Consider the following 27,668-nt stretch of genomic DNA (forward strand, 5'->3'; position numbering starts at 1 on the left):
ATGATTTTTTTTATGTCACCAAATCTCTCAGTATAACAATTGAATCTTTCAGCAAATAACCCTAGAGCATTTTGCAACCTTAGCCCTACTCTGTAGCCCTCAACGTGAAGAAAAGAAATGTCCCGCTTTATTATTCTCATTCTCACTCATTCTGCTTTATCAACAGTGCATGACTTTATAGTATACTGCTCCATAATACTAAAACATCCTTTGTACTTGCTGGTATCTGTATTGGCAAAATATATTGATAAATAAAAATACTTTGTAAATAAAAATGCGTTCTGATGTCGGACTATGGCAAAAATAACATTGACTGTTTCAATATTGTGAGGCGTTCACTGAGTAACATTTGAATGAAAACAAATCTTGTCTCAACATAGGCTAAGTCAACTACTCTGTGGTTAAGATTGAGTAAAGAAAGTTAATATACCCTTCCATCATTGATTTGAGTTTCTTTAGGGAAACAAATTGCACTCTGTGACAAGAGCTATTGTCACTTTCTGTTATTCACCGATAACCACATTTACTCTGAATCACTCGTAATATCCACATGAACTGGAGTTGCCAAGTTACTGTTCCAGGTACCAAAGTGTGAGGTTAGCTGACAAAAAAACAGGGCGAAACCAAGGTAAATCATACAGTACCCCACAAAGCTGCCTGCAAGTAGAGCTAACATGTAGCCTTTTTGACTTGAGCTTTGATTTTCATACGCAGTAAATAGAACCAGGCATTTCCACATAAAATACCCACCCAATTCCCTTTTTACTATTTACAAACTCATAAATATATAGTCTACAGTAGGAATCATTTTCTCCCCCAGGCAATCATACAAAAAACAACAGACCATAAAAAAAAGACAACACAAATAAAATAGATTATTTCTATCCCAAAAAAAAAAACAGGAAAAAAAGGTATTAGTATTCCTTTGGAGTGTTTTGCTATGTTGATCTGTAGCAGTACTTGTGATGTCGAGCCCTCGGGAGGTTGTTTTGAGACCTGAGTGTCTTCAGTCAGGTGCAGATCACAATAGCGCTGAGATCCCTGGGAGAGGCCAGGCCCGAGTAGTCTGGTAAAACCATCCTGATCACATGACCTCACATTCTGTTCCCCTCTACGTATCAGTCTGGACCCTGAGCCACCTGCATCCCTTTCAGTGGGTGGGAGTGTCTTGCCATGACAGACAACTCCTTCAGCCAATCAGCGTTGCCAAATCCACTCAGAAGAACGGCGAAAACGTCCTTTCCTGTGTTCACTCTAGGCGTTTTGCCAGTGGCGTGATTGGCCGGTCACGTTGTCAACTATGAGGTGGGTCCCTGATTGGACGGGTACATTCTCATTTCTGGAAATCGCTGGGAGCGGACAAGAGCCCAGACTGATACATAGTACAAAATAGAATGTGTAAGTCCACGTGATCGGGTATACCAGGCTAAGGCCTGAGGCCCGGTTCGTGTAATCCTACACTGAACATACAAAGAAATTAAAAAAGGGTGGGTGTGTGTGTGTGTGCGTGCATCTGTGTGTGTGTGCGCGTCTGTGTGTGTGTGTGTGTGTGTGTGTGTGTGAGTGTGTGCGCGTCTGTGTGTGTGTGTGTGTGTGTGTGTGTGAGTGAGGGGGCGGGTAAAGAGAGTTAAAAGATCACAGGTCATTTACCACCCTAAGATTCGGGGGACTGCTCTGACAGTGTGTTGAGCAGGTTTTTGTAGGCTGGGGAGTTCATGTAGCGGGGATAGGAGTCTCTTTGCATTAGTGTATAGATCTGTAGCTGAGCATCGTCGAACGTTTGGGAGGTGGGCTCCAGCATGTTCCTGTTGATCACCTCGCGCACGCGGGAGTCGAGGCTCACCTGGGGGTCAAGGAAAAGGAAAATTAGAGAGAGGACAGCGTCTCAGCCCGCTTTCCCAGTAACTTTCAAACTATTTCTTGGGAAGGTATAAGAGGAACATTCTTCACTCAGACATCGTGAAGATCTACCCTCAATATCAACACTGTTTTAGAAGAACAATAAAGTCAAGAGCTGTGAGACCTCTTTAGGCGAGAGAATGGAGATGTAGTCTTCGTAGATGCCCCGGGCCTTCTCCTCGATCTCACTCTTGTCAGTCTCTTTGATGAACTCCTCACAGGCGAGCCAGAAGAGCATGTTCTCCTCACTGAATTCAGTGCGAAGAAACAGTCGGAAGGTGGTCCTCCCGGTTGGGCAGCACATCAGCTTGTCAAACGACTGCCCCCATGCACGCACCTCGTCCAGTGTGGGCTCAGGACTGCAGAGAGCACGAACAAGTCAGCTATTTCAACTTTGACCTTTGCTTTTACAAAATGTGTTTAGTGGATTTATTAGGCCTTTTTGTGCAGCGAATGTGACTGACCTGTCTTCACAGTCTGCGGTCCCTTCTTTGTCATCAAGAGATGCCTTCCTGTTCCTCTCATCCCTGTCTTCATTCCTAATGTCGAGATGGACATGTAAACACAATGTACAGGCCCTAATCGAAAGATTTTACAACCATAGCTAAGGGTAAAAAAACAAACATCTCACCAAGTTTTACTATCAGTGTCTTGATTTAATGCATTTGACATGCATTAGGAATTATGAATTTTTAGATAGTTAATCCGGCTTTCCACCCGCAGACACAGCCAGTTGTGCCTGTATGTACACCTGACCAAACTGGGGGCAACACGGTTGCTCGAACCTGCGACCCTCGTGTTTGTAGGCAGGGGGTCTACTGCTGCACTCTGTGTGTGTGTGTGTGTGTGTTGCTGAGCAAAAAGGCAAAGAGCAGACACAGATCACCCCCCCATGTGAACAAGACAAGACCCCGGCCAGGCTGTGCTGTCCCGTGTGCAGCAATGTGGGCCATGCTGAGCACAGGGTGTGAGATGTGGGCAGGTGGGGGGAAGACCTACCAGGAGCAGCTACAGCAGCAGCACCAGCAGAAGCAGCATGCGTTGGCGCCGCGTGGGTTGGCCTGGCCCGGCTGGCCCTGCTGGGCCGGTGCAGTGGCCCCCGCTGCCGACTCCTGCTGCACCGACATCTGCCGCTTTCGCATCTCCATCCGCTCTGATCCCATGGGCTGTGGACAGAGGAGAGGGGGACGTTAAGTAGTATAGTCATTCAGTCTCTGGAACTGTACTGTAACTGAACCAGATTGAGCAGTACTCTCCTGTTCATGGAAGGAAAGCTCTTTACCAGCAATGTAACGTAACGTAGCGTAGTAACGTAGTAACGTAGGTTATAAGTGTCAGTGCAACAAAAGTGTAAAGGAGAGCATTGGGTCATTTGGGTGGAACACAGAGTAACGATCAGTGAGTAAAGGCGATGGCCAGTGTTTTAAATGCTCATGTGGTGTCCATTTTTACCAGCATGGCGATCACTTTCACCAAGATGGAGAAAGTGATTACAGTAGAAATAGTGTAGTTAAATTACCACTCTCTTATACTATAAGTAAAGTGTTGCTGGTGCTCTCCGGGCAGAGCATGTGCTGGCATGCCCAGAGGTGCACATGGTAATAGAATGCTGTATGGCTGTCAGGGTTAAGTGTGAAAGAATAATTTGGTAGCCATCATTAATTATTAGCCTATTATTTTTGGATTTTGTTTCCCCTGTCAAATATATGTGGGCATCAAAAAGAAATTCTGGTTCTCAATCTCATCCAAAGAAGAACTATTACATGTTTCACTATAGTGTCGTTTAAGCTTGCATGTGAAAAAGACTGAATGATGGGCCAAACCTCAACATCCCCCAAAATATCAAATTTGTGAATGCCTTTGCAAACAGCTTGGGTGCGTGCCTGTAACATGACGCATTGGGCAATACATTTAACGCACAAATTAGGCTTTTTAACTTGTCAAGTGTAAAATGGCCATGCATCTCATTTAGCATGTTCATGGAAATCCTTGTAGCCTATAATAACTATAGCATATTGGCCATCTTCTTCATCTCCATCAAGGTTTGTAGGCTAGTACAGACAAGCTTTGCTCACAGAATGAGTTGTGTCTTCTTCTCTGATTTTAATAAATGTGCCATCACTAGTCACCCATTGGCAAATCCTATCAGATCAGTTATGTAACAAAGCTGTTGCTTCCAACCCACTGCATCATACCTGACACAAGAAACGATGCTTTAAAAATGTCAGAAGATTTGGTCCATGGGGACCTGAAGGCGCAGCTTGCAAATCTATAGCCGCAGCATCGCTCTATCACAGCCTCAGTGAACACATTTGTCCATTTCTAAAATGGATCCGTATGCTGTTTCAGTGAGATTCGGAGGAAGCTTCATCTGCAAATGTTATGTTTCTAGCCAAATTGCATATTTTGCGCGTTAGGTGTCGGCTACTTCAAAGCTGACAATTGCATTACGCTATGGCTTGACTCAACAGCTATAGACGATGAAATGGGGGTGGGGGTGGTGGTGTCCATTCAAAGGATAAAACATGAAAACGCAAAATGAATCACCATTCGTATTCAGTGTTAGAGTCAAATAAATGTGTATGACTCGGGGACTGGAGGTGTTCCTGTGCAATTTAACAACGCAGAAGCCATTGCATTAGCAGCTCGCATCACTGGAATCAATGGAAAGTGCCACCATGAAGAACCATAGAGCTTCATCACCCTGGACAACCACCGAAAAGACAGCCTAGATCTGTTTAAAAGCCCACTGTATGCAGCAAGATAGTCAGTGACATGCCGTTTAAAACGCCAGGAAACGGCCTCACAAGCTCCACTCACGAACTGCCCGTGCAAGGATACACCGGTCGGCTACCAATACTTACAATTTCACCATGTATGCCCAGAGAGAAGAGATAATTCTTTGCCTTGATTACATCCGTTGGCACATAAGGCTTTTTTTCCCGACCGGCTGCTTCATGTCAGTACGCATGCGTCTCCCCTCCAAGTAGTAGTAGCCCAGTGCGAGCGTTGAGCGTAAACCCCCTGCCTAGTATGGCACAGATTTATTGTGCAGCCTCTGACTTGCATGGACGAGAAACGGACAAGGGTATCACATGATATTTTGATTCTCAGTTAATCATAAATGAGAGGAGGGAATGCAGTGCCAAAGTAGGCTATATTGCGCAGAAGATGAAGAAAACACGAGGAACTTAAATTGGGCTGTGGTTAGGTGCTGAGCTTAAGTGCGCTGTCGCTGTCCCGGGTGCTGGAAATAGCCAAAGTGGAAAAGAGGCAGTTTTCACTATTGAAGCAGGCAGAGATGGGCAGTATTTGAAATACATGTATTTCAAATACGTATTTCAAATACATTTGTGTATTTTGTCATTTGTATTTGGCTGGACCGAGAAAAATAAGATGTAATTTGTATCAAAATACTTTCAGACCTTGTATTTTGTGTATTTTAAATACATAAAATACTTTTTCCTTTAATGTTATGTCATTTATTCTCAAATTGACACGTTTTTAACATTGACACCGGTTTAAACTGTGGAAAAACAAACGCAATGGGACATGTCACTTCTACTCCACCTCTGATTGGCTTACCCTCAGAACAAACTGAACCACAAAATCGGAGGCAGGGTAGGGTGGGTCTTGAGTCAGACTTCACATCACTTCTTCGTCTAAACTAGTATGAAGCCTTGTATTGGTGGAAATTCCCCCAGAGATAAATTACTAATATAAATTGATGATTTAGATATTGCATGCACTGGCCTATCTGCAAATGAAATGGCTTACTGCATATTCGAACCAGTGTATCATATTAGAGAGACACAACAAATTATCTTAAAATTGGCTAAGTGGGTGGCAGTGTGTGTGGCGGCAGTGTGGGTCACGATTGTGATGTCATCAGTGATGGCACTTGAGTAATTGTGATGTCATCAGTGATGTCACTCGAGCAATTGTGATGTCATCAGTGATGTAACTCGGGCAACTGATTGCACAACTGTGATGTCACTCAGGCAGTTGTGATGTCACTCGAGCAAATCTGATGTAGTGTGAGCCGATGGCACACAGTTGCACGATGGCGCCTAGGTAGGTGGGTGGGCGGTGTCTCTCTGTCTGTCAGTCACGATTTTGGGAGCCCGTGGAGCCGGCGATTTCCATAACTGCAGCCATGGCGCATCATCTCCAGGGATACTGTTATGTCAGATATATATGGCTAAACATGGTCAAAGTTCCAAAACTTGAGGTTAACATGTAGAAATGCTGCCTATAAGTCAAAAAGCCCTCACAGAAGGTGATTAACAGCTGAAGTGAGGGAGAAATTAGCTGTGCTGGAAAACCGCTAAAACTGAAATTGAAAAAACTGTAGTGTGTTAGAGGGTACACAAAGGAGAATACTGTCACAGAGGACTAAAGAGACAATTTACCATCTAAAGAAACCAGAAAATTTCACATTTGAGAAGCTGGAATCAGAGAATTAGGACATTTTTCCTTAAAGAAATCGATCAAAATAGGCAATTAATGTAATATTTAGCAATGAATCGATGAATTGACTAATTGTTGCAGCTCTTTATCAGTTTTTATAAAATGTATTTTTATATATCTTTTCAAAATACAAAATACGTATTTCAAATACATTTTTCAGACCAGTATTTTGTATTTGTATTGTGATACATTCTTTGAGCAAGTATTTGTAATTAGTATCAAAATACTTTATGATGTATTTCCAGCCATCTCTGGAAGCAGGTAGGCCAGTCAGTGGTTCCCAACCTTGGGGTCGTGGAATTCAAGAGGGGTCGCCTGAAATCCCCCGCACACACCCACACACACACACACACACACACACACACACACACACACACACACACACACACACACACACACACACACAAGTTAAGTTGATTTTAAGTTACGATTCTGAGAATAAAGTTAGAATTCTGAGTTTAACGTCAGAATTTGAGATTAAAGTAAGAATTCTCAGATTAAAAGCACTATGTAAGATTCTGCACTAGCGTACCAGATGCCCACAAAAGACTAGATCTAGGAGACATGCAAGTTATTGTGATGGGAGCAAAGAAGCCACGCTCTGTGTTGTGAAAACATGGCTTGTTGATAACATCAAAAATGTAAACATCTATGACGTCTATGAATCCCATAGCCACGGCTTCCCATGGCACCGTAAACACTCTCATTGCTCTGGTATAGCGTCTGCTATCTCTATATATCTAGAGATGCTCACAAGTCATTTTTTGCAAGTCCAATCAAGTCTCAAGTCTTTGAGGGACAAGTCCAAGTCAAGTATCAAGTCCCTATGGATGAGTGTTCTATCATCTGCTGCATGCCATCCGGTCTGCTTAGAACACTGCATAGCTAAAACTAAGTGTATTATCCTCACTCCTATCTATTAGAATACAGTAGCAGCAATGATTAGAGATGACATTAGTAGACATTTCCTAAATGTTAATGCACCAAAAAAATAAAAACATAAAAATAAAAATAAGGATTGTTCACAAGTCCCAAACCTTCAAGTCCAAGTCAAGTCTCAAGTCTTTGAGGACAAGTCTCAAGTCAAGTCTCAAGTCACTGTGTGTGTGACTTAAGTGTGACTCAAGTCCAAGTCCCAACACATGCATAGCGAGCCACACAGCCGAAATAACGCATTGTAATCACAGCCCTGCAGTGGCCTGTATCACGAAGCTGGATTTCAGCTTAGCGAGGTAACTTCAGGGTTAACCCTAGGTTTTCAGTCTCACGAAGGTGGTTTACTTTTTATCGGGGTACGTTGTCATGGTAACTTATGCTGAACAGCTAACCTGGTCCAGAGCAAGTTATGTTCGAGATTGAGATCGCTGGGCCGCCTCCCGACCAATCAATTCTCTTGGAAAATGGCCGGCCCATACCTAGACCATCCCATTGGTATCGGCACGCAAATTGTTAGACGAGCTCTCAGGAGGGAGAGAATATTTCCGCGACAGAATCAATCCTTTTGATTTGACGGACGAGGTACTGTATGAGAGATACAGATTCTCGTCCGAGGGACTACAGTATCCACTGTGCAAAAAATAGGCTACATGTTACTTTCACAGTAAATGGATAATTGTAAATGGAAACAGTGCCTCACTGAAACATATGATGTACAAATGTGGTGCTTTGTGAGCTGCCACCTCCACCAGGGTCTGATGTTACCCCCCCCCCCCCACACCCTCCATCAAGGGACGACCCCCACTTTGAATTATGTTCTTATATTTGTTTTTGACCTGCTCCCAAGTCCGCTTTGCTCCACCGGGGTTGCATCTGAAATAATGGATGAGGTTAAAATCATCGAAAAAGCGCAAAAATAATAATAATCAGAAACATAAATTCGGAGTGGGGATTTAATATAACTTACGCATTGACAGTCCGCGATTTTTTGCCAGCATACTTTGTGGCTTCTGGCCGCTGCAACGGTGTTGCTTTTAGCCTGAATAATTGTTTTATATTCTTCGAATTTTTGTAATATCAGGGTTTGCTCCTCCATCGTAAAATACGCTGCCCTCTGCGGCTTCTCCATGGTGCGAGTGGATTGGTCGTATGCAGCAAACACCGCCCCTTTTATGTGAACGCGCACTGATCTAGATTGGAATCTCCTGGGTTCACTTAGCGAGTTGATAACCAGCTTCGTGAGACCGCTCATCATGATTGCGGAGGTCTGGTTAAGTTAAGGTTAAGTGTAACCAGATAACGAAGGGAAAACCCATGTATGTTAATCCAGCTTCGTGATACAGGCCACAGGAAATAGACATTGCCAAACCTCGATACAAACAGAGACTAACCTTATGGTTCTTTTTTCCTCAGTCACAGTCATGGCTTGATCCAATATATGCTGTCAAGCCTAGCTGGGCCACTCTCTGTCTATTTATACTGTAAATGCAGAAAAGAGCTAAATCCACTGAAACAAAAAACGGAGGCATGGCCTGATGCTCCAGCAGCTCTGAATCAACAAGCCATGTTTTCACAACACAGAGAGGGGGCGTGGCTTCTTTCACTGCTCCCATCACAATAACTCGCATGTCTCACTAGATATATAATATAATTTTTTTGGCATCTAGCAGAGATGCTCACAAGTCATTTTTTACAAGTCCAAGTCAAGTCTCAAGTCTTTGTTCACGAGTCCAAGTCAAGTCTCAAGTCTCTTATGGATGAGCGTTCTATCATCTGCTGCATGCCATCCGGTCTGCTTAGAACACTGCATAGCTAAAACTAAGGAATTCAAAGCATACTGTATTATCCTCACTCCTTTATTAACATACAGTATCAGCATTGATTGTTTACATTATCATTAGTAGACATTTCCTTAATGTTAATGCACCAAAAAAATGTAATTTAAAATGAAGATTGTTCACAAGTCCCAAACCTTCAAGTCCAACTCAAGTCTCAAGTCTTTCTTATAAATAGTACCTTTAAAGTCAGAATTCTGAGAAAAAAGTCAGCATTCTGATTTTAATGTCAGAATTCTGAGGGGGAAAAAGTCAGAATTCTCAGATTAATGTCAGAATTCATGGGAAAAAATCAGCATATTGTTACATGAGGTCTGGGGTCCCGAGATTTTTGTGACGTCAAAGTGAGGTCACAAGCCAAAAAGGTTGGGAACGCCTGAGGTAGGCTATCAGTTTGATGGAGCTCTAATGTTATTTGCAAAGTTTATAGACTGGCATTTGTCCAGGATATAAAGTCTCTTTCTGTTCTTCACTAATCAATCCTTGAATTAGTTGTTTTCAACATGCAGGCCTACACCTACAGCCACTTCATTTCAGTTGTTTACTAATTACAGTTTAGGTATGGTGCTCTAGAGGTAGTTGGCCAGCCGGCAGGAACATCACGAATGAGGTAATTTGATCCCTGGGAGACTCCAGGAAACAGCCCCGGGGGAAATATCAGTCTGGTGGTTGTTGAGGGATGAGATTATGACGATATGTGGCGAAAACCGGAATAAAACTGGCTATTTAGATGCAGGAAAGACGGGCTGCCACTTGGCCCCCACGGAGCTCTATTTTACGACTGGATTGGAGAGTATTGATCTCAAAACAACGCGTAGGACAGCCAGAAACGCTGCGGAGATCACTGGGTGAGTCGTCAGATCATAATTAATGTGAGGAGAGGGGTCCAGGTTAAAAAAAAAACGAAATTCTCCTTTAAAAGGGGATCACATAGAATAGCCTAAATGTGTGTGATTTGGTTAAAGAGATAGTTCAGAGATACAGTAACTTTCCCAGAGTCAGAAACAAATACATGCCTTCAGACAGGCTTTTTTAGATTATTTGGTGTAGACTGAAATATGTCACACAGCAATATCAGGCTCAATTGTTGAATGTCTGTGGGATGGAGGTGGGGTCACATTTTTCCAAGCCTTGTGTGAGGGGAGGCCCACAGTCTCAGACTTTGAAAACCCCTGATGTAGGCAATGCTGCCATCTGAAGGTAGCTGGACCTACAGCACTACAACATACAGTAGTTCTCCATGCACAGGAGAAAACATGTTCATATGAATTTGTGAAACAGCCACAATGTTTGTATGAGATCTACTTTGTATTAATATCAGACAGGTACTTATATTCTACCATCATTGGCTACATTACAGACTGAATGGTGTGTGTGTGTGTGTGTGTGTGTGTGTGTGTGTGTGTGTGTGTGTGTGTGTGCGTGCGAGCGTGCGTGCGTGCGTGCGTGCGTGCGTGTGTGCATGCGTGTGGTTGGGGGGGGGGGCATTTTCACATATATTTTCACATAATTAACATCATAATGAATACTTTGCCTTAAAGGGCATCTCATGTCTTGCTCTATATAAACACCAGATGGCACTCTGCACTCATAGCTGTCTTACGGTATCTGCAAAAGTGCTAATTACAGGCAAACATTTCATCCAACTCAATGTACAGCAACAGATTGATAATCCTGTGGCCTGTGTGGCTCATGTTGTCAGTCAACATGCACTTCCATGTAATGTAATTTAATCTCACCAGTCTCACACTGCAATAGTATGCTGCAGAGTATGAAGGGCTAATTATAATACAAGATTCCCTGCACAACTGTTCTTGCAGTGTTCGCAATGAAGTGTGTGTAGTGTACTATGATACTGTCAACAAAAATAATAAAATAAATAAATAAATAAATAAATAATAAATACATACAATTTATAATAATAAATAATAATAATAATAATAATAATAATAATAACAATACAATATTATTATTATTATTATTATTATTATTATTATTATTATTATTATTATTATAAAAAATTGATGGAATCAATACAGTTCTCTCCCATTCTGTGTTGAACTAGGGCATGCCCTGAGCAGCCACTCACGAAATTCCCCCTAGAGACAAGAATATGTGACTTTCTCCATATCACTTAATTTAACACCTTCCCCTGTGTTCACGTTATGCAACATAGTCCCACAAATAGTGGTGTCAGATTGACATACACACCCCGGCAGAAATGATACAGTATGCCGTGGTGATTTAATGAATGCTTTGGAAGCTACTGAGTGGAGGAGGAATGGAGGAGTGTGTCTGAACACAAGGTTACACGTAGGATGACGAAGCTTGGTTGACTAGATTGAGAAAGTCTGTTCAAAAGTAGGCTTTTATCTGGGATTCAGAGCACTGTCTGAATTTGAGAGAGATGTGATTTAAATCACTGCAGCTAGTTAGATACAGGACAAAGAGAGCAGCTACCATCATAAACCCTTAAGATATCATGCATGTTATCTGTGAGTATTGTGACAATGAAGGTGATTTGATTACAGTCCACCTAGGCGTGTCTGGGTAGTGCAGAGGTAAAAGCACTCGCCTACCACCGCAGAGACCCGGGTTCAATTCCCCTACAGACACAAGTGGCTGCGGGTCTGCGGGTCTGCGGGTGGGAAGCCTGTGGGGTATCAGTCCTGGTTGCTGTACTAGTGCCTCCTCTGGTCAGTCGGGGCACCTGTTCGGGGGGAGGGTGTGTCCTAATCTAAAAGGTTACACAGTCTTGTGTTCACTTCCAATGCCGTAACTCTAGTCAACAGCTCTCCATCCAGACTGATTGTCCAAATTGCCAATATTGATTAAGGGTAAACAAGATTCTATTTTGCTCACAAGGACATTTGAAAACCTTTCAGGTGAAACTTTTAAGTGACCACTCTCTCAGAATGCTAACCTGCCTTGATTCAATCTGACCCTAAGAAATTTCACAGGGAATTGTTGTTGCTGTGCTATTTGATGTCAAATGGGATTTTAGGGCCAAGGGGGGCAGGCCATTCAATCAAACGTAATACATGAAATATCTAGTAGTGACAGAAATATTGGACCCTCCTCATACTCGGAGGGGAAATCAATTGCATATCAATAATCTTGAGACTAAAACAATCAATCATGAGCAAGTGATCAGTCACTGATGAGTCAGGGAAAGAGAAGTTCCTCTGCATCAGCTGATCTGGCCATAAAAAAAGCATGTAATCATCATCATAAGGCTGACCTAGAGGTGAAACACATTCATCATTTTGCATGCATTGAAGTACAACATTTTAAAAGACAACCAGAGCTAATGAAGTGACTGGTACAAGTGGGCATGGCCAATCACATTATATCTTATATTATCTTATCTTAAAATGCAAAGTGGGTGTGAATGAATATGAGAGATGGCACATGTCAGGCTTCTGTTTGCAATATGCATCTTGAATGTGTCACCCGTTTAGTGTATATTTAGCCTGATATCAGACTGAATGTGTCACCCGTTTAATGTATATTTAGCCTGATAGACTGAATGTGTCACCCGTTTAATGTATATTTAGCCTGATATCAGACTGAATTGTCAAATCGTTTAGTGTATATTTAGCCTGATATCAGACTGAATGTGCCACCCGTTTAGTGTATATTTAGCCTGATATCAGACTGAATTGTCAACTCATTTAGTGTACGGTATATTTAGCCTGATATCAGACTGAATTGTCAACTCGTTTAGTGTATATTTAGCCTGATATCAGACTGAATTGTCAACTCGTTTAGTGTATATTTAGCCTGATATCAGACTGAATTGTCAACTCGTTTAGTGTATATTTAGCCTGATATCAGACTGAATTGTCAAATCGTTTAGTGTATATTTAGCCTGATATCAGACTGAATTGTCAACTCGTTTAGTGTATATTTAGCCTGATATCAGACTGAATTGTCAACTCGTTTAGTGTATATTTAGCCTGATATCAGACTGAATTGTCAAATCGTTTAGTGTATATTTAGCCTGATATCAGACTGAATTGTCAAATCGTTTAGTGTATATTTAGCCTGATATCAGACTGAATTGTCAACTCGTTTAGTGTATATTTAGCCTGATATCAGACTGAATTGTCAACTCGTTTAGTGTATATTTAGCCTGATATCAGACTGAATGTGTCACCCGTTTAGTGTATATTTAGCCTGATATCAGACTGAATGTGTCACCCGTTTAGTGTATATTTAGCCTGATATCAGACTGAATGTGTCAACTCGTTACACTCCATTTGCTTCTTCAGAAGCAGCCAAAACTCAACTTGGTGGAGTGGGGGGATTTGAAGGTCTGGACCTAGGCAAGTTGTATACTATTACAATTATTTTAAAATAAAGATGGATGTATGCAAGCTGTTGTAGTTTACCTGGTGTAATTCAATGGATGGATGGATGTCCTTTCCACTCTGAAATGGCTAATGGCTACACAAAGATCAGCTTTTAACACTACTATTACACAGCTCTAGATCATTGATAACTTGAAATGATTAGCATTTCTTGGGCTTGGACCTCAGAGTTGCTGCCTACAGCTTTATTTAGCATAAATTATTGAGCGATATATTGCACCGTCTGAATCTAAATTAATCTCCCTCGAATATGTGTTTTCTCAAAAACATCAAAACAAAATCTCAGAAACAGTTGATGGCATGGGCCAGAGTCTTTCCTCCAGTTCTCACAGTTGTGTGGTGGTAATATATGAATACTGTCACTCTATTAGTATTTTTGTGTGCGTCTTGGAAACCCATGAGGGTTGGGCACCATTGAATGAATGCATGACATTAATCAAATCAATCAATCAACCAACCAATCAATCAATCAATCAATCAATCAATCAATCTTATGATCAGAGTGTGTATTAGTTCAGTTGGAATTCAACTCGTTCCGGCTCTGACTTGGGACACTTTTTTGAATAACGAGGTTGTGCATATGACAATGACCTGAACTGACTCCTCAATCCTCCTGTCCTCTGTCCTGTCGCACCTAATGACAATGCCCTTACCTCTGTGAATAGCAACATACTGTATTTCTCCTCACTACAGAAGCCACTGCAAATCTCCATGTATCCATTTACCAAGAATGAACCTGGTGTCAATCTCCAAACACTCACATTCTCGGAAACAACAAGACTATTTAAACCATTTATTCACAACAGCACGGCTGCTTCTCATAAAATATTCCATCAGGATGTGAACACTCACTGGCTGTCATCTATTTTGTTTTTGGGTGATTCGCAATCTGTTGAAGGCATCGGCAAGTTGGCGTAGATTTGTTGTGAGTTTATATCATACTATTTCAAGACACAACATCTTAGTCAACTCTTCCTAATCTTGTTAAGCCTTGTGCAGACAGGAAGTGCTTCCGTAAATAGACACTAGAGCTCAGGAAGCAAAAATGGCCACTGCCACCAACAAGAGTAATCTAGGTGCACTAATAACAACACAGCGTGGTCAAATATGCCACTATATGATTAATGGCCAATAGATTGATCATTCTGAAAGACAGAAGTGAAGTTATATGACTACTCCAAACCTCAAAAGTTTGATCAGGTTCTTACAATCAATTATAGTGACAGAACTTTTTTTTAATAACATACTTTTATGTGTTCTATGTGGTGTGTCATTACCTCCTCAAGGCACACCATCTCCAGTTCCTCGCTGTCTTGGTCATGGTCACTGAAGGTTCCCGGACCTGCGCATCCCGCACAGTGCCGCCAGGCCTGGGCCAGTCCCTGTACCCTCTGCCACATCAGGGCCCTGGCACGGCCGATCCCCCGCAGAGCCGACGGGGGGCTGATCTCCCACTGCCTCGCCACTCTAGCGCATGGCATGCTCCGGCCACACAGCCCCGCTCCCTACTTGAGGCCTAATAGCAGCGAGCCTCTGAAATCATAGGGAGTCCACAATCCTGTCTCATTCCTCAAGTGCATTGTGATAGAGCAGGACGACAACAGCAAAAGATAAGAAAAAGATTGGGAGAAAAGCATCACCCCCGTGCAAGAAGAAGATTGTTTACAGAGGAGAGGGCAGAAGGGGATTAGGACAAGGTCCCCACTGAACGCAATCCTGATTCCTCTGTGCTTCCCCAGCTTAGGCCAGATTAAGACAGGAGGTTTTAGTGCGTGGGTGAGATGGACAGAGAGGAAGACTATATAGTGACAGACAGTGGATTCATTTGTGATTGTATATAGCTCCTCGATGAATTTCCAACAACCGCCCGAGTAATACAAAGGATTAAAACACATTAGTAAATTGACTTTGTAGAGGAAGCATATGGTCACAGTGTACACACAGCCCCATTAATGTCAGTCTACACTCTGCTCAGTGGGTGGCAGCTGTGATGTTGGTTTTTTGTTTGGAATGTTACTCACTGCTGCTGCGACTTATTGTGTGTCAATCATTATGAGATGACAAGGAATAATACTGATCAAAGCTCTTCACTGTGAGTAATCAACTGTCCCTCTGCCATCCTCATAAAGGGAAAGCAAACGGCTGATAGCAATTGATTGGCAAGAGTCACATGGGGTATATATTCTCATTTTCTGGCCTTTCCCGAGGACCAAATCAAAACATGGTGAAGCCGCGTTCTCCCACTATGCCTCTCATAACTGGAACAAACTCCCTGAACACATTAGATCTGCCCCTACTCTGCCTATTTTTAAATCCAAGCTAAAGACCCTTATGTTTACTCTTGCCTTTAACTGCTACTAAACTACTGCCTCTCTCCAGCCCGGCAGAATAAACCTGTATTCGGCCTGTAATTTTTAATTTTTTTCCTGTACATTTCCAACAAATGGACTGTACATGTAATAATAATAATCTGAAATGTTTGCATATTGTGGGTGTGTCAAAAATGACATGTGGATAATCAGTGGTAAAATTGTAACCAGAACCAAGTTAGCCGATTGTAACTGGTAAAGCTATACCACTTTTGCAGCAGGACCAAGTTAGCCGATTGTAACTGGTAAAGCTCATTATGTTCAAAAGTAAGGTCCATGTTAGGCACATTGTAACAAGACCAAATTGGAGCAGAACCAAGTTAGCCGATTGTAACTGGTAAAGCTCAAAATGTTTGATGCATTTTTGAAATTCCCACAACATGTAACAAACAAACAACCAAAAATAAGACTGAAGAATGCCTTGTAACTTATTTAAAACAGAAATAATGTTTCATGTTTGTTAATTTGAGTATATATTCTAACTAAAACTGTCGGCTGTGTTTTTTATATATGCATTGCTTTGCTGCTTGTTTTTTCAATTATTTTTTTGTAAAGCACCTTGAATTGCCTTTGTGTATGAAAGGTGCTATATAAATAAATTTGACTTGACTTGACTTGACTATAGGCTTTTTTTTTTTTTTTTTTTTTTTTTATATATATACATAATTTCACAGCATTAATCTTTTCTGCCCTCTGCCACTTTCATTCAGAATGCCTCTTCATTAACACGGAAGATGTTGCTTTGTGGGGATAGACTTCACAACATTGCATGCATATACAGTACCCTAACTGGCCTAACACATTCAGAATACTGTACTATATGCCCGCAGTGCTAATTCAAACCTGATTTGAAGTGTATGGTAACAATTTGACTAATTACAGTCACAAACTCTATCTCTACTCTATGAAATTGAGCTAGAAGCACTATTAAGATAGTGGTAGCCTATAGGAGGATATTTGGTAGGCTATATATTGTGTGACAGACATGTTTTGTTATGCCATACATGGAAATTAAATTGGTTCTGCAATGGCACAAACATTGTAGGCCTCTCACATTTGGATTAAGCTGACTCCAGAGGAATAACATTTAATACGTTGTGATAAAACTACCAAGGCATATACGGTAATAGGTCATGATTACAAATTACTGTAGTATTCCTATTATGTAGGACTTACATTGTGTAGTTCTCAATGATGACTTTAGTAGTATTTTATCTGCTATTGTATTACTATAATCTTATCTTTGTAAAAAATAAGTAATAAGTAAAAATATATATGCATTTTTCTTTACTTTTATTATTATTATCATCATCATTATTATTATTATTATTATTATTATTGTTGTTGTGATTGATAATAACAACAATAATAGTAACAACAACAACAACAACAACAACAACAACAACAACAACAACAACAACAACAACAACAACAACAACAACAACAACAACAACAACAACAATAATAATAATGTTTGTGGTTGTCCAGACTCAACCAAATAATAATCAGATCAGGCAACCTGGTGAATTTGTGATTTATATTAGCTACAAAATATATACCATAGAGCATAGACTATCTTCTGGCAATGGGCCAAGAAGAGCCTGGTGACGCGAGGTTAGGCCAAAGTATAAGGCAGACTGGCATGTGACTGATCACATGATAGAGCGTGACGTGTTGTTGTAGTCTGTCAGCTGTCCGCAGTGAGAGCGAACACTGGGTGAGTAATTCAACCGTCTTTAACTAACGCTACATAATTCCTGGTCAGATAAACTATAATGTTGCAGATGAATTAGTTATGTGTCGAAATTATGTCATCCTATTACTTCATACGTGATAGCGGTTATCCTGTTGCCATGCTGACAGAAATCATGGGAAGTGGGCTAGTAACGTTAGCTTAGTTTAGCATGCTCCGTTTATTTTGGTAGTCAACGTTAGCCTGTTAGCTAGCCTGTTAGCTAACTGTTACCTGCAGTGGCTGGTTAACGCAACTGTGGTTAAATGTTAATATTAACGCTACATTTTGACAGATGGCATGTTGGTAAATTAACGCTAAATCAATCGCGTTTAGTGTAACGTAACGCCATTTGATATGCACTGCGTTGTTTTATCTTAGCCTGCGACAAGACCCATCATGTCATGTCGTGACATTGGTTCTCAGTTAGCATGACATGCTAGCGGATTCATCTCCAACTGCAGAACTGCACCGTTAGAATGAGACTAATAATATCGAAGAGCTGAGATTAAATGGACGCTTTATAACGTTACTGTAGCTAATTTACCATCTGTGCATATTAATGGTATGAGTCCCTTGCTGAAATTTCTTCCTGGTTCTGTACAGTGTGCCATAGTCAATCCATAACAACTTGATTGATTTGAGCGTTATTGAACAACATACAATCATAACATTAGGTATTTAACTTTAAAGGCACTATTTAGTTATTGTGATGGGAGCAGTGAAAGAAGCCACGCCCCCTCTGTGTTATGAAAACATGGCTTGTAGATGCTCAAAATGTAAACATAAACAGTCTATGAAACACATAGCCATGGCTTCCCATGCCACTGTAAACACTCGCATTGCTCTGGTATAGCGTCTGCTATCTACACTATGCAACCCCAGACACTCATCTTCCATCAGGACATGCATAGTGAGCCACACAGCCAAAATAGTGCATTGTAATCACAGACCAGGAAATACACAGTGCCAAACCGCAATAAAAACAGAGACTAACCTTATTTCCACAGCCATGGGCGCTTTATTTCCTCAGTCACAGTCATAGCTTGATCCAGTATATGCTGTCAAGCCTCGCTGGGCCACTCTCTGTCCATTTATAAATGCAGAAAAGAGCTAAATCCACAGAAACGAAGAGCAGAGGCACGGCCCCAGCAGGTCTGAATCAACAAGCCATATTTTCACAACAAAGCGTGGTTTCTTTCACTGCTCTCACCACAATAACTCGCATGTCTCGCTAGATAGTCTTTTGTGGGCATCTAGTAGTGCTGAATCTTAGGGTGTATTCACACCTATCTCGTTTGGAGCAGTTGTTCCGACCCCCTTGGTGCGGTTCGTTTGGGGGAGTGTGAACACAGCAATCGCACTCGGATGCGGGACAAAACAAGCGGACCGAGATCGGCAAGAAAGGGGTGGTCTCGTGCGGTTCGTTTGTGGTGACAACGTGATCCGCCACAACTGCAGGAAACAGTGCACATTTTTGAATAAACCAGCTGCCGTAGTCAGCTGCCTGCGCTGTGCGTAATGGCCTGAAGAAGAGCATTTTTATCGTTTAAAAACATCATTCAGATCCTGTTTTGGCGACTTGTGACTTGCATGGATAAACTTTGGGGGATTTTTGGATCATCACATCAGCAGTTTGAACTCAGTCAACTTACCTCTGGTCTCCATTCAATAAATGAAAACAAGTCATGGTAATCAGAACCAGCCTTCTTTGTGATAAGATTGTCTGGTTCAATCAGACAATCAGACTGATTGCATATCTTCCTCGAAATGTCCGTAGGCTATTATTAAATTATTTATTAATATTTTATTCCTGACAGGACAGGTGTTCATATAGCCTATGTCTCTCAGCTAATCCTCTGAAGTCTCCGTGATGATAATAGCAGAAGTTGCGAGGGTCTTTGATCTTCTATCTCCCAATAGCCTAAATAGGCTAACATAGGCTACATAGCCTACATCAGGGATACTCAAGTTGCTTTGCCCGGCGGCCACTTTCGTGAAATGATAGAAGGCCAGGGGCCAGTTAATAAACAATATACATTTTTCTGTAGCGGATTGTAGTTTTTTGGGGTGTCAGCCGGAGTTTAGTCTGACAATGTTGTGCACACTGGATACTATAGTTAGTTAGGTTAAGTTAGTTAGGTTAAGTACATACATGAGTGCCTGGGTAGCGAGCAGGCGGCGGCGGTATTTGACAATTTAGCAGCTAAATCATAGATTATTGAAAGATATTCCATATTCCAGACTGAAATGCTATAACAGAAGTGGAGTATTGGCCAGAATGACATTAACATTTGGACACTTATTCAGCGGGTATCTTGCATGTTGCGTTCAGGTGCACTGTAAAAAAATAAAATAATAATAATTGTGCAATTCCATCGCGGGCCACACAGGGGGCACGGGCCGCAAGTTGAGTATCACTGGCCTACATAAATAAATAAATAAATAACTTTCTCCCTCTCTCTCTCTCTCTCCCGATCCCTCCCTCTTTCTTTCTCTCTCCCTCTCCTTGCACGGCGCACGCCCGACATAGCCTACAATGTAGGTCTAACAAAACACATTCTTATAATCATATAGGAAAATCTCTGGGAATTATTTTTTCCATCCCGAGAGGCTATTAGCCTACCGGAGTGTCTCCTTGCCAATCCAGGAGGTTTGGCAATACTATTTGGACCGTTTGATTTGTGGCTGTGTGAACACAAACGAACCAAGGCACAAATGCAACAATTGTATCAATGAAGTACCTGAATCGGAAAACAAAGCAAACGACCCAGAGGTGTATTCACACCCTTACAAATAGTGCCTTACTGCCTTTAATAGGTTATTATCAGCGAATGGAATCTAGATAGTTTCCAATAAAAACTATGCCAAATGCTGCAACACCTATGGTCACTCTACCTATGTTTATTCTGTTGTTTCCATTCAGGTGGTGTTTGATTTGATCAAGAAATATATTGTAGCTTACATATTACAAGATGGACATCCGCGGGGCTGTGGACGCTGCAGTCCCCACCAACATCATTGCTGCAAAGGCAGCTGAGGTTCGGGCCAATCAGGTCAACTGGCAGTCCTATCTCCAGTAAGTTCAAATTACTTATTAAATTATTATTATATATAATATTATATATTATGACACTACCTCATGTTGTCCATCTTCTATGTGCATCTGGTGATATTGAGTCGTTTCACCATCTTAACAAGAATTGGTCACAAGACTTACGACATACTGTACATGGTACATATGTATGTATGTTGCATTGTACAGTAGGCCAAATCAAATTGTTATTTGAAAAGTTATGCTCCCCAAGCTCCTTACACCAAGCTTTCTGAATAAATTGGGGGTTTACAGTTATAGACAGAGGGTACAGTAGTGTGTTAGGCTTAGTATAGTACTGCTCCAGTTCCTGCTTTGTGAGTCAGTGTCTTGAGTGATACTTCCTTTTTTGGCAGGGCAGGCGAGGCTGAACTATGGGCGAGGCATCTCACGCGCGTGTCTTTAACAATTCCAAAGCAATTCTCCCATGAACCAAACCCATATCATCATTCTATGATTATTTGCCTTTTTGCCTAAACTTGTTGGATATACCGGTACTATGTATGCTTGCTTTTACTACAAGACTGCATATACTGTAATACACTTATAATATATAAGGCTATATAGGCATTATGGTGTTGTTACTGTAGCTCCATCCACATGCCTTTTGACTTGAGGAGAACCTGTGGTATTTTCAGGATGAGTGGCGCTCTTGTGCAACCTGGCATTGCAATTAGAAGCTAGATGCTAGGTAAAAGGCTCAGCCCAATCTTCCACTGTCGGATTGCCAAAACACTTTTTCTGTATGAGTGTTGCCATGCATTTGAACTTTGATGCAATAGACCTGGTTTCATCACTAAATGCATTGCTTTGATTGTCTCAGGAGGACCAATAAATAGCTGTTTATTAGCCAACCAACTTTCTCTTGCTGTTGGCATATGTCAAAGAGTTAAAACTGTGTTTCTCATTAGGAATCGATTTGCAATACACCCAAAACAGTCTGCCAAATGGCAATATCTTTATGAATTGTGTCCCAGGGGTCAGATGATTTCAGCAGAGGACTGTGACTTTATCAAGAAGTTTGAGGTGGCTCACTCTGAAGACAAACAGACCATTCTGACCAATGAAGGACATCAGGTATTGTCATTTTCATTCTCTGTACATTTTCAGTACTTAACTTTTGACCTTAGCAGTTCTGCATTAGACCACTAGTTTTCCACCTAGTCTTTAGCTCACAACCCCTCCAAAACAAAGTGATGATTATCTGTGACCCCCTGTGGCACACACACACACACACACACACACACACGCACACGCACACACACACACACACACACGCACACGCACACGCACACACCATTCAGTCTGTAATGTAGCCAATAATGGTAGAATATAAGAACCTGTCTGTTTTCATAGAAGCATGGATAATTATTGGGAGATATTAATACAAAGTAGATCTCATACAAACATTGTGGCTGTTTCAAAAATTCATATGAACAACATTTTTCTCTTGTGCATGGAGAACTACTGTATGTTGTAGTGCTGTAGGCACTTAGCAATGCTTAATTTAGCATTCACTTGAAAGAAAATATGAATTATTTTTCAAGAATATGGTTTTACACTGGATACAGTTCCATATTGAAGCATTAGGTAGGTCTTAACATCATTGTTCATTCTAAATCCATTCCCCACAACAAAACACCCTGTTGCTCTTCGCTGACCCCTACAGTAGACTCAGGAATGTTTTCAAAGGTATCGGGCAGGATAAGAGCAAAAGCAATTTATTTTTGGAAGAGATACATGGGTGCTGTGTGCTTATCTGATTGTATGTTTTTTCTTGTGCTCAGTGTGCGAAGACTTTTCTGAATCTGATGGCTCACATCTCCAAGGAGCAAACAGTCCAGTACATCCTGACTTTGATTGATGACACTCTACAGGTACAAAGACACACCCACTAACCGTAGACAAATGGGATGTACAGATACATACTGTATACATTTTAAGAGTAGAGTAGAATGGACCATGGTCAGAAAACGTTGACCGTAAGCTCCAAATATCACGCCATTCTGCCCTTAGGAACCATTGCAAGTTTGTACTTGCATTTGAAAGTCACACGTACATGATTCTCTGTCAAAAAAGTGAGAGCCGTCTGGTTGCAAAAACTAACGAGGCTTTTACGAACATTTGGGTGCAGATATGATGGAGCTTAAATGAAAAAATGTGACATTGGCAGTTACATGAAGCTTGTTGGGGCTTTGACCTACTCTTTTCCTATGGGAATGACATCAAATTTACACTGTTTCTGTTGCATGCAGCCTTGGAGGATCATGTTGAAGGGAATGTTATTCTGAATGAATACAGGACATTGAATTTTTACATTTGATATAAAAAGTGGTGCTTTTTCAGACCTGCAAACCTTGGAGAAATTTGTGGAGTGCCTCCTTGAGTGTGTGTTGAAATGTCATGTATGTGTGCTGCACATACAGTACATGTTGGATCAGATACTTACCAGTTTACTGATCACCGATAACAAAATTCCGATTGTAGTGTGTACTCTGTACCAAGAATAAATAATGAACCGTTTACAGAAGCGCTACATTAACTTGCTTTTGTGAAATTTAGATTTTTCTTTTTATTTGATGATCCACCAGGATCTGATACCATCTGGTACCATACCATCTAACGGCTCGTGATGCATGACAGGATTTAATTGAACACTGTCACTTAGGAGAACCATCAGAGGGTGAGCATCTTCTTTGACTACGCCAAGAAGACGAAGAACACCGCCTGGTCTTATTTCCTTCCGATGCTGAATCGTCAAGACCTCTTCACTGTCCACATGGTGAGTTATTATAAGACATTGGTATTACCGTAATTTCCGCACTATAAGCCGCGGCTTTTTCCCCGTTTTTTGGCCCTGCGGCTTATATAACGGTGCGGCTTATCTATGGATTTTATCAGCTAACGGCCGCTCGGGGACCTCCAAAATCTATGGATGTTGGTATGAGGCAGAACGAGAGCAAGACAGACATTACGAGAGCGAGACCCTGATTGGATGATGTTGCAAAAAATGTGCCTCGCGACCTGATTGGAGCACTGTGCCACTATGCTCTCTCAGCCACTACAGTAAAACACCCTCCCTCCTCCCTCGCTCCGGGGGGAAAATGGCAGCGATTGAGCCTGAAAGACAGTCTGAATGAAATTGAATGTAACATTCCCAATTCTATGTATTACATTCTAAAAAACTAACGGCAACATTTTGGAAGGCTAAGCCACACAACTAGCTCGTTGTAATCTAACATCATGCTTCAAAAGATGGAGAACTGGCTGTGTTACGACGATGGCGGCGAGAAAAAGAAGGAAATCGAGCAGCAGCACGTAACCTTGGCATCAGGGTGTTGACACAGAGAGCAGACGGCCGAGGTGTGTCCACCGTTCAGATCCGACTGAAGGCCAAAACAGTCGCCACCGAAATGAAAATTGAACATTTTAGAGGTGGACCATCCTGGTGTTTCAGATTTATGAGACGAAAGGGACTGTCCGTCAGGGCGCGGACGACTGTGTGTCAGCAACTCCCTCCCGACTACCAGGAGAAAATTACAAACTTCGGCGAATTCACACAAAGAAAGATCAAGGAATATTCCATCGGACCGGAGCAGATCATAAATATGGATGAAGTGCCTTTGACGTTCGACCTGCCTCTCACTAGGACTGTTAACAAGAAAGGTGAATCGTCCATCACGTTGAGAACCACAGGTCACGAGAGAACGAATTTCACTTGTGTTCTTGGCTGCACAGCATCTGGAGTAAAGCTCCCGCCGATGGTGATTTTTAAGCGTCTCACAATGCCAAAAGAAAAGATCCCCAGCGGGATATGCTTGTTTTGTTGAAATGTTAATAAATGGGAGCTTCCCCAAACAGCCATCTCTTTCCCGACAATCCCCTCTGTGCACGAACCCTTACATATGGTAATTAAACATCAAAACACCCGCGGCTTATAGTCCGGTGCGGCTTATATATGTAACAAACAGGCAATTTTGCTGCTGCGGCTTATACTCAGGTGCGCCTTATAGTGCGGAAATTACGGTATGTGTTTTTCAGAACAGGTAAGATGCAAACGCAAGGCCAGTCCAAACTGAAGCTTGGTCCATAAGATTCAAGATTTTTATTGTCACTCCGTGGTACAAGTATCACGTGTGAAATTCTTGTGCTGTGGACTCAGTTTACAACATGGTACAAATATGACAGGGCATATGAGTGCAAAAACAACAAGAGACACAACAAGGCAGTAGAGTGATAAGACAAGTCAGAGACAGTGGCATATTCACTGCACGTAGGTGCACATGTCATGTGCATACTTTAGACGTGCTTAAACATTTTAAATTCGACGTATTTGACGTACAGGTGCAAATAGCATATACCTAATTAAACATACAATTAAACATTAGACATACATAATGGTAGCAGCTACAGTGCGGTACAGTACAGCTACTACACTATTTGTGTATGTTAAGGAGTCTCGTGGCCTGCGGGAAGAAACTGTCCCTCAAGCGATTTGTGCGTGCTTTTGGGATAATAAAGCTAAGTAAACTAAAAATCAACTGCTGCATATAAAACCCAGTACCTGAATATGCTGCATATTGATTATCTTTTATGACTGATATTGATCAATGTTACTGCCCTACAGTACATGAGTGACACTGTCAGTTTATAGATTATACAAGATCAATATTTCATCCTGGTTAATGGAAATTAAGTTAATGAATTAATTAGCATAGCGTACTGAATACATGGAGGCGAAACTGCTACTGGTTCTTGTGCACAGTGCTAAATTGATCAAAGAGCATAATGCAAAACATTCTGTTGTATTCTGTTGTATTCTGTTAAAGCTTTCACAACCCCACATGCTAATCTGCTTCTAATAAGCCAACGCATAGATTCCTCACAACACAACCTTCCCGTTTCCTTGAAAACAAGCAATTAGCGTAATAATTCTTAACACATTGACTGCCAGCCGTTTTTTTCTTGCTGTAGGTAGCTTCTGCCAAGCCGTTTTTTGAGGATTGTGGCTCATTTTACAAGCGCCGAGGATTATTTTCTGCTTGGAGTTTGTGAACATACAATATCTCAAAAGTACTAATAGAATGTGTACTTTCTCTGTCTAAAAGAGTTAGTTTGTAGAGTTAGTAGTTATGTAAGCATTATCAGTTGAATACAGCATGGTTTTAGCATGAGAAAAAATATTCAGAGATAAACGGCTTTTTGTGAAATTCGATAGAGCTGTCACTTTAACCATTCATTTTTGGCTCTCTCTCTCTCTCTCCCTCCCCCTCTCGTGCTCTCTCTCTCTCTCTCTCTCTCCCTTCCCCTCGCTCTCCCTCCCTCTCTCTCTCTCTCTCTCTCTCTCTCCCTCCCTCTCGCTCTCCCTCCCTCTCTCTCTCTCTCCCTCCCTCTCGGGAGGGAGACGCACTAGGTTTAATCCTAGTGAGAGGGGGAGAGGGAGAGAGAGAGAGAGAGAGAGAGAGAGGGAGGGAGGGAGAGAGAGAGAGCAAGAGAGAGAGAGAGAGAGAGAGGGAGAGAGCGAGAGGCAGAGTTGCTTCAACTCCTCCCTCTTCTTGGCTGCCGCGGCCGTCACAGTCTCAGTGCTTTTGCTGCTCTCCTGTGCCTGTCTGCAGGCTGCTGTTTGAGGAAGTCGGCATGGACTCGCTCGCTTCTTGGGAGTTTTGGTTGAGAGAAGCTTTTGCGATTCTGGTCATATTTATGCTGCGTGTTTCAAAGTGTGTTCCACCTGTAATGTATTATGTAAATTTGCAATCCCGCATCGCCAGCAATCAGTGCGAAAACGAGAGCGTTTTCCCCCAACCATTTTCATGAGAATGTAATACTGTAAAATCGCCTCGCCATTTCCTTGAATGGCTTGCTCCCTTTTTCTTTGATTTCGCTCGTCTGGGGGAGCACTGTCAACACTTAGTGGGTCGGTAAAATAGATTATACACATTCAATACCTCCAATAATTGTACAGGAGACGTAAAAGGGATTGATCAACGCCCCACCGTCAAAAAAAAAAAAAACGTTTTTTTTGACGTATCCATACGTCGCTGGCAGTCAACGGTTGGATTCTGCTTGACGTATCAGTACGTCGTTGGCAGTTAACGTGTTAATAATTAAATTTTAAATAGCTGCGTACCAGTATAGGGCACGTCCGCTGCTTAATTAAGAATGCCAGCCAGATGCCACCCAGCAGGTCGGCACAAAGTGACCCCAAGACTGTGACACAGCACTTTAACTGACTCCAACTCTCATGCTGACACTGGCTTTGAAATGACAGCTTCTACATTTCTACACATGTGATATTTTCCTGGAGGGGTGGTGTGCCACAGCCTGGGCAGATCAGAGACAGCCCATCTTCTTGGGGGACAGAATTGGCTTTCTCCTTCATTCCACAATTATAATTACAATTTGTCATTTGGTGGTTTTTTCCAAAGTGACACATATTGTGCGATTTAATACATCACAAGCAATGTTCTAGACAGGAGAGAACATTGAGAGTAAGTGCCTTCAAGGCAAGCTCTGTTCCAACAGGACATACAGTAGGTGCATAGAATGAATAGTGCGCATAGAGGCAGATAAAGATTTTTTTTCTTTCTTCATTCCAGGGTGAGAAAGGAGAATATGGATGACTTCTTAAGAGCAAATTGGTTATCTGGTAGTCACTGTGGACTCCAGCTTATGCATCTAAATGGATTTTTTGGACAGACTGTAGTAAATTTGAAGGACTTGCTATCTTTGTGCTTCCAGGCTCAGCTGTCACATTTACTCCATTAGTTATTCTTTAATACTTCTTCACTTCACAATTCACATCCTCCCCAATTTCAATTCTCAAAAAAATACTGGAATGCATCAAATATTTTGGATCATAGCCAGTCCTGGAAATGGAAATTAAAATATTTTTGTATTTACTTTTATGCTCTTTCAAAACTAGTTTTCTAGGAAAAAAAATCTCTAAAACGTATTGAGTGT

The 27,668-nt window shown here is 41.7% G+C and overlaps 2 protein-coding genes across 3 annotated transcripts in view; one reads left to right on the forward strand and one right to left on the reverse strand.

Annotated features, from left to right (window-relative positions):
• Nucleotides 1–1,654: 1,654 nt before the first annotated feature.
• rgs20 (regulator of G protein signaling 20) lies at nucleotides 1,655–14,994 on the reverse strand (the record flags this gene model as incomplete). Of its 2 annotated transcripts, none has more annotated exons than XM_083653900.1 (5): nucleotides 1,655–1,843; nucleotides 2,024–2,258; nucleotides 2,364–2,438; nucleotides 2,899–3,065; nucleotides 14,791–14,994. In XM_083653900.1, the coding sequence occupies 5 exons, from the start codon at nucleotides 14,992–14,994 to the stop codon at nucleotides 1,655–1,657; spliced, it is 870 nt and encodes a 289-aa protein (XP_083510026.1). The 2 variants fall into 2 exon arrangements, with proteins under 2 accessions (XP_083510026.1, XP_083510027.1); XM_083653901.1 differs by lacking the exon at nucleotides 14,791–14,994 and adding an exon at nucleotides 4,764–4,817.
• A 2,554-nt stretch (nucleotides 14,995–17,548) lies between these two features.
• The window catches only part of atp6v1h (ATPase H+ transporting V1 subunit H), a 45,948-nt gene continuing 35,828 nt past the window's right edge, over nucleotides 17,549–27,668 (forward strand). Inside the window, exons 1-5 of the mRNA XM_083653385.1 lie at nucleotides 17,549–17,599; nucleotides 20,541–20,693; nucleotides 21,686–21,785; nucleotides 22,496–22,585; nucleotides 23,377–23,490. Coding sequence (XP_083509511.1) covers nucleotides 20,590–20,693; nucleotides 21,686–21,785; nucleotides 22,496–22,585; nucleotides 23,377–23,490 — 408 coding nt within the window. The 5' untranslated portion in view covers nucleotides 17,549–17,599; nucleotides 20,541–20,589. The remainder of the gene's footprint in view (nucleotides 17,600–20,540; nucleotides 20,694–21,685; nucleotides 21,786–22,495; nucleotides 22,586–23,376; nucleotides 23,491–27,668) is intronic.

The sequence above is a fragment of the Poromitra crassiceps genome, assembly GCF_964638095.1.
Source record: "Poromitra crassiceps genome assembly, chromosome: 17".
Taxonomy (NCBI): Eukaryota; Metazoa; Chordata; class Actinopteri; order Beryciformes; family Melamphaidae; genus Poromitra; species Poromitra crassiceps.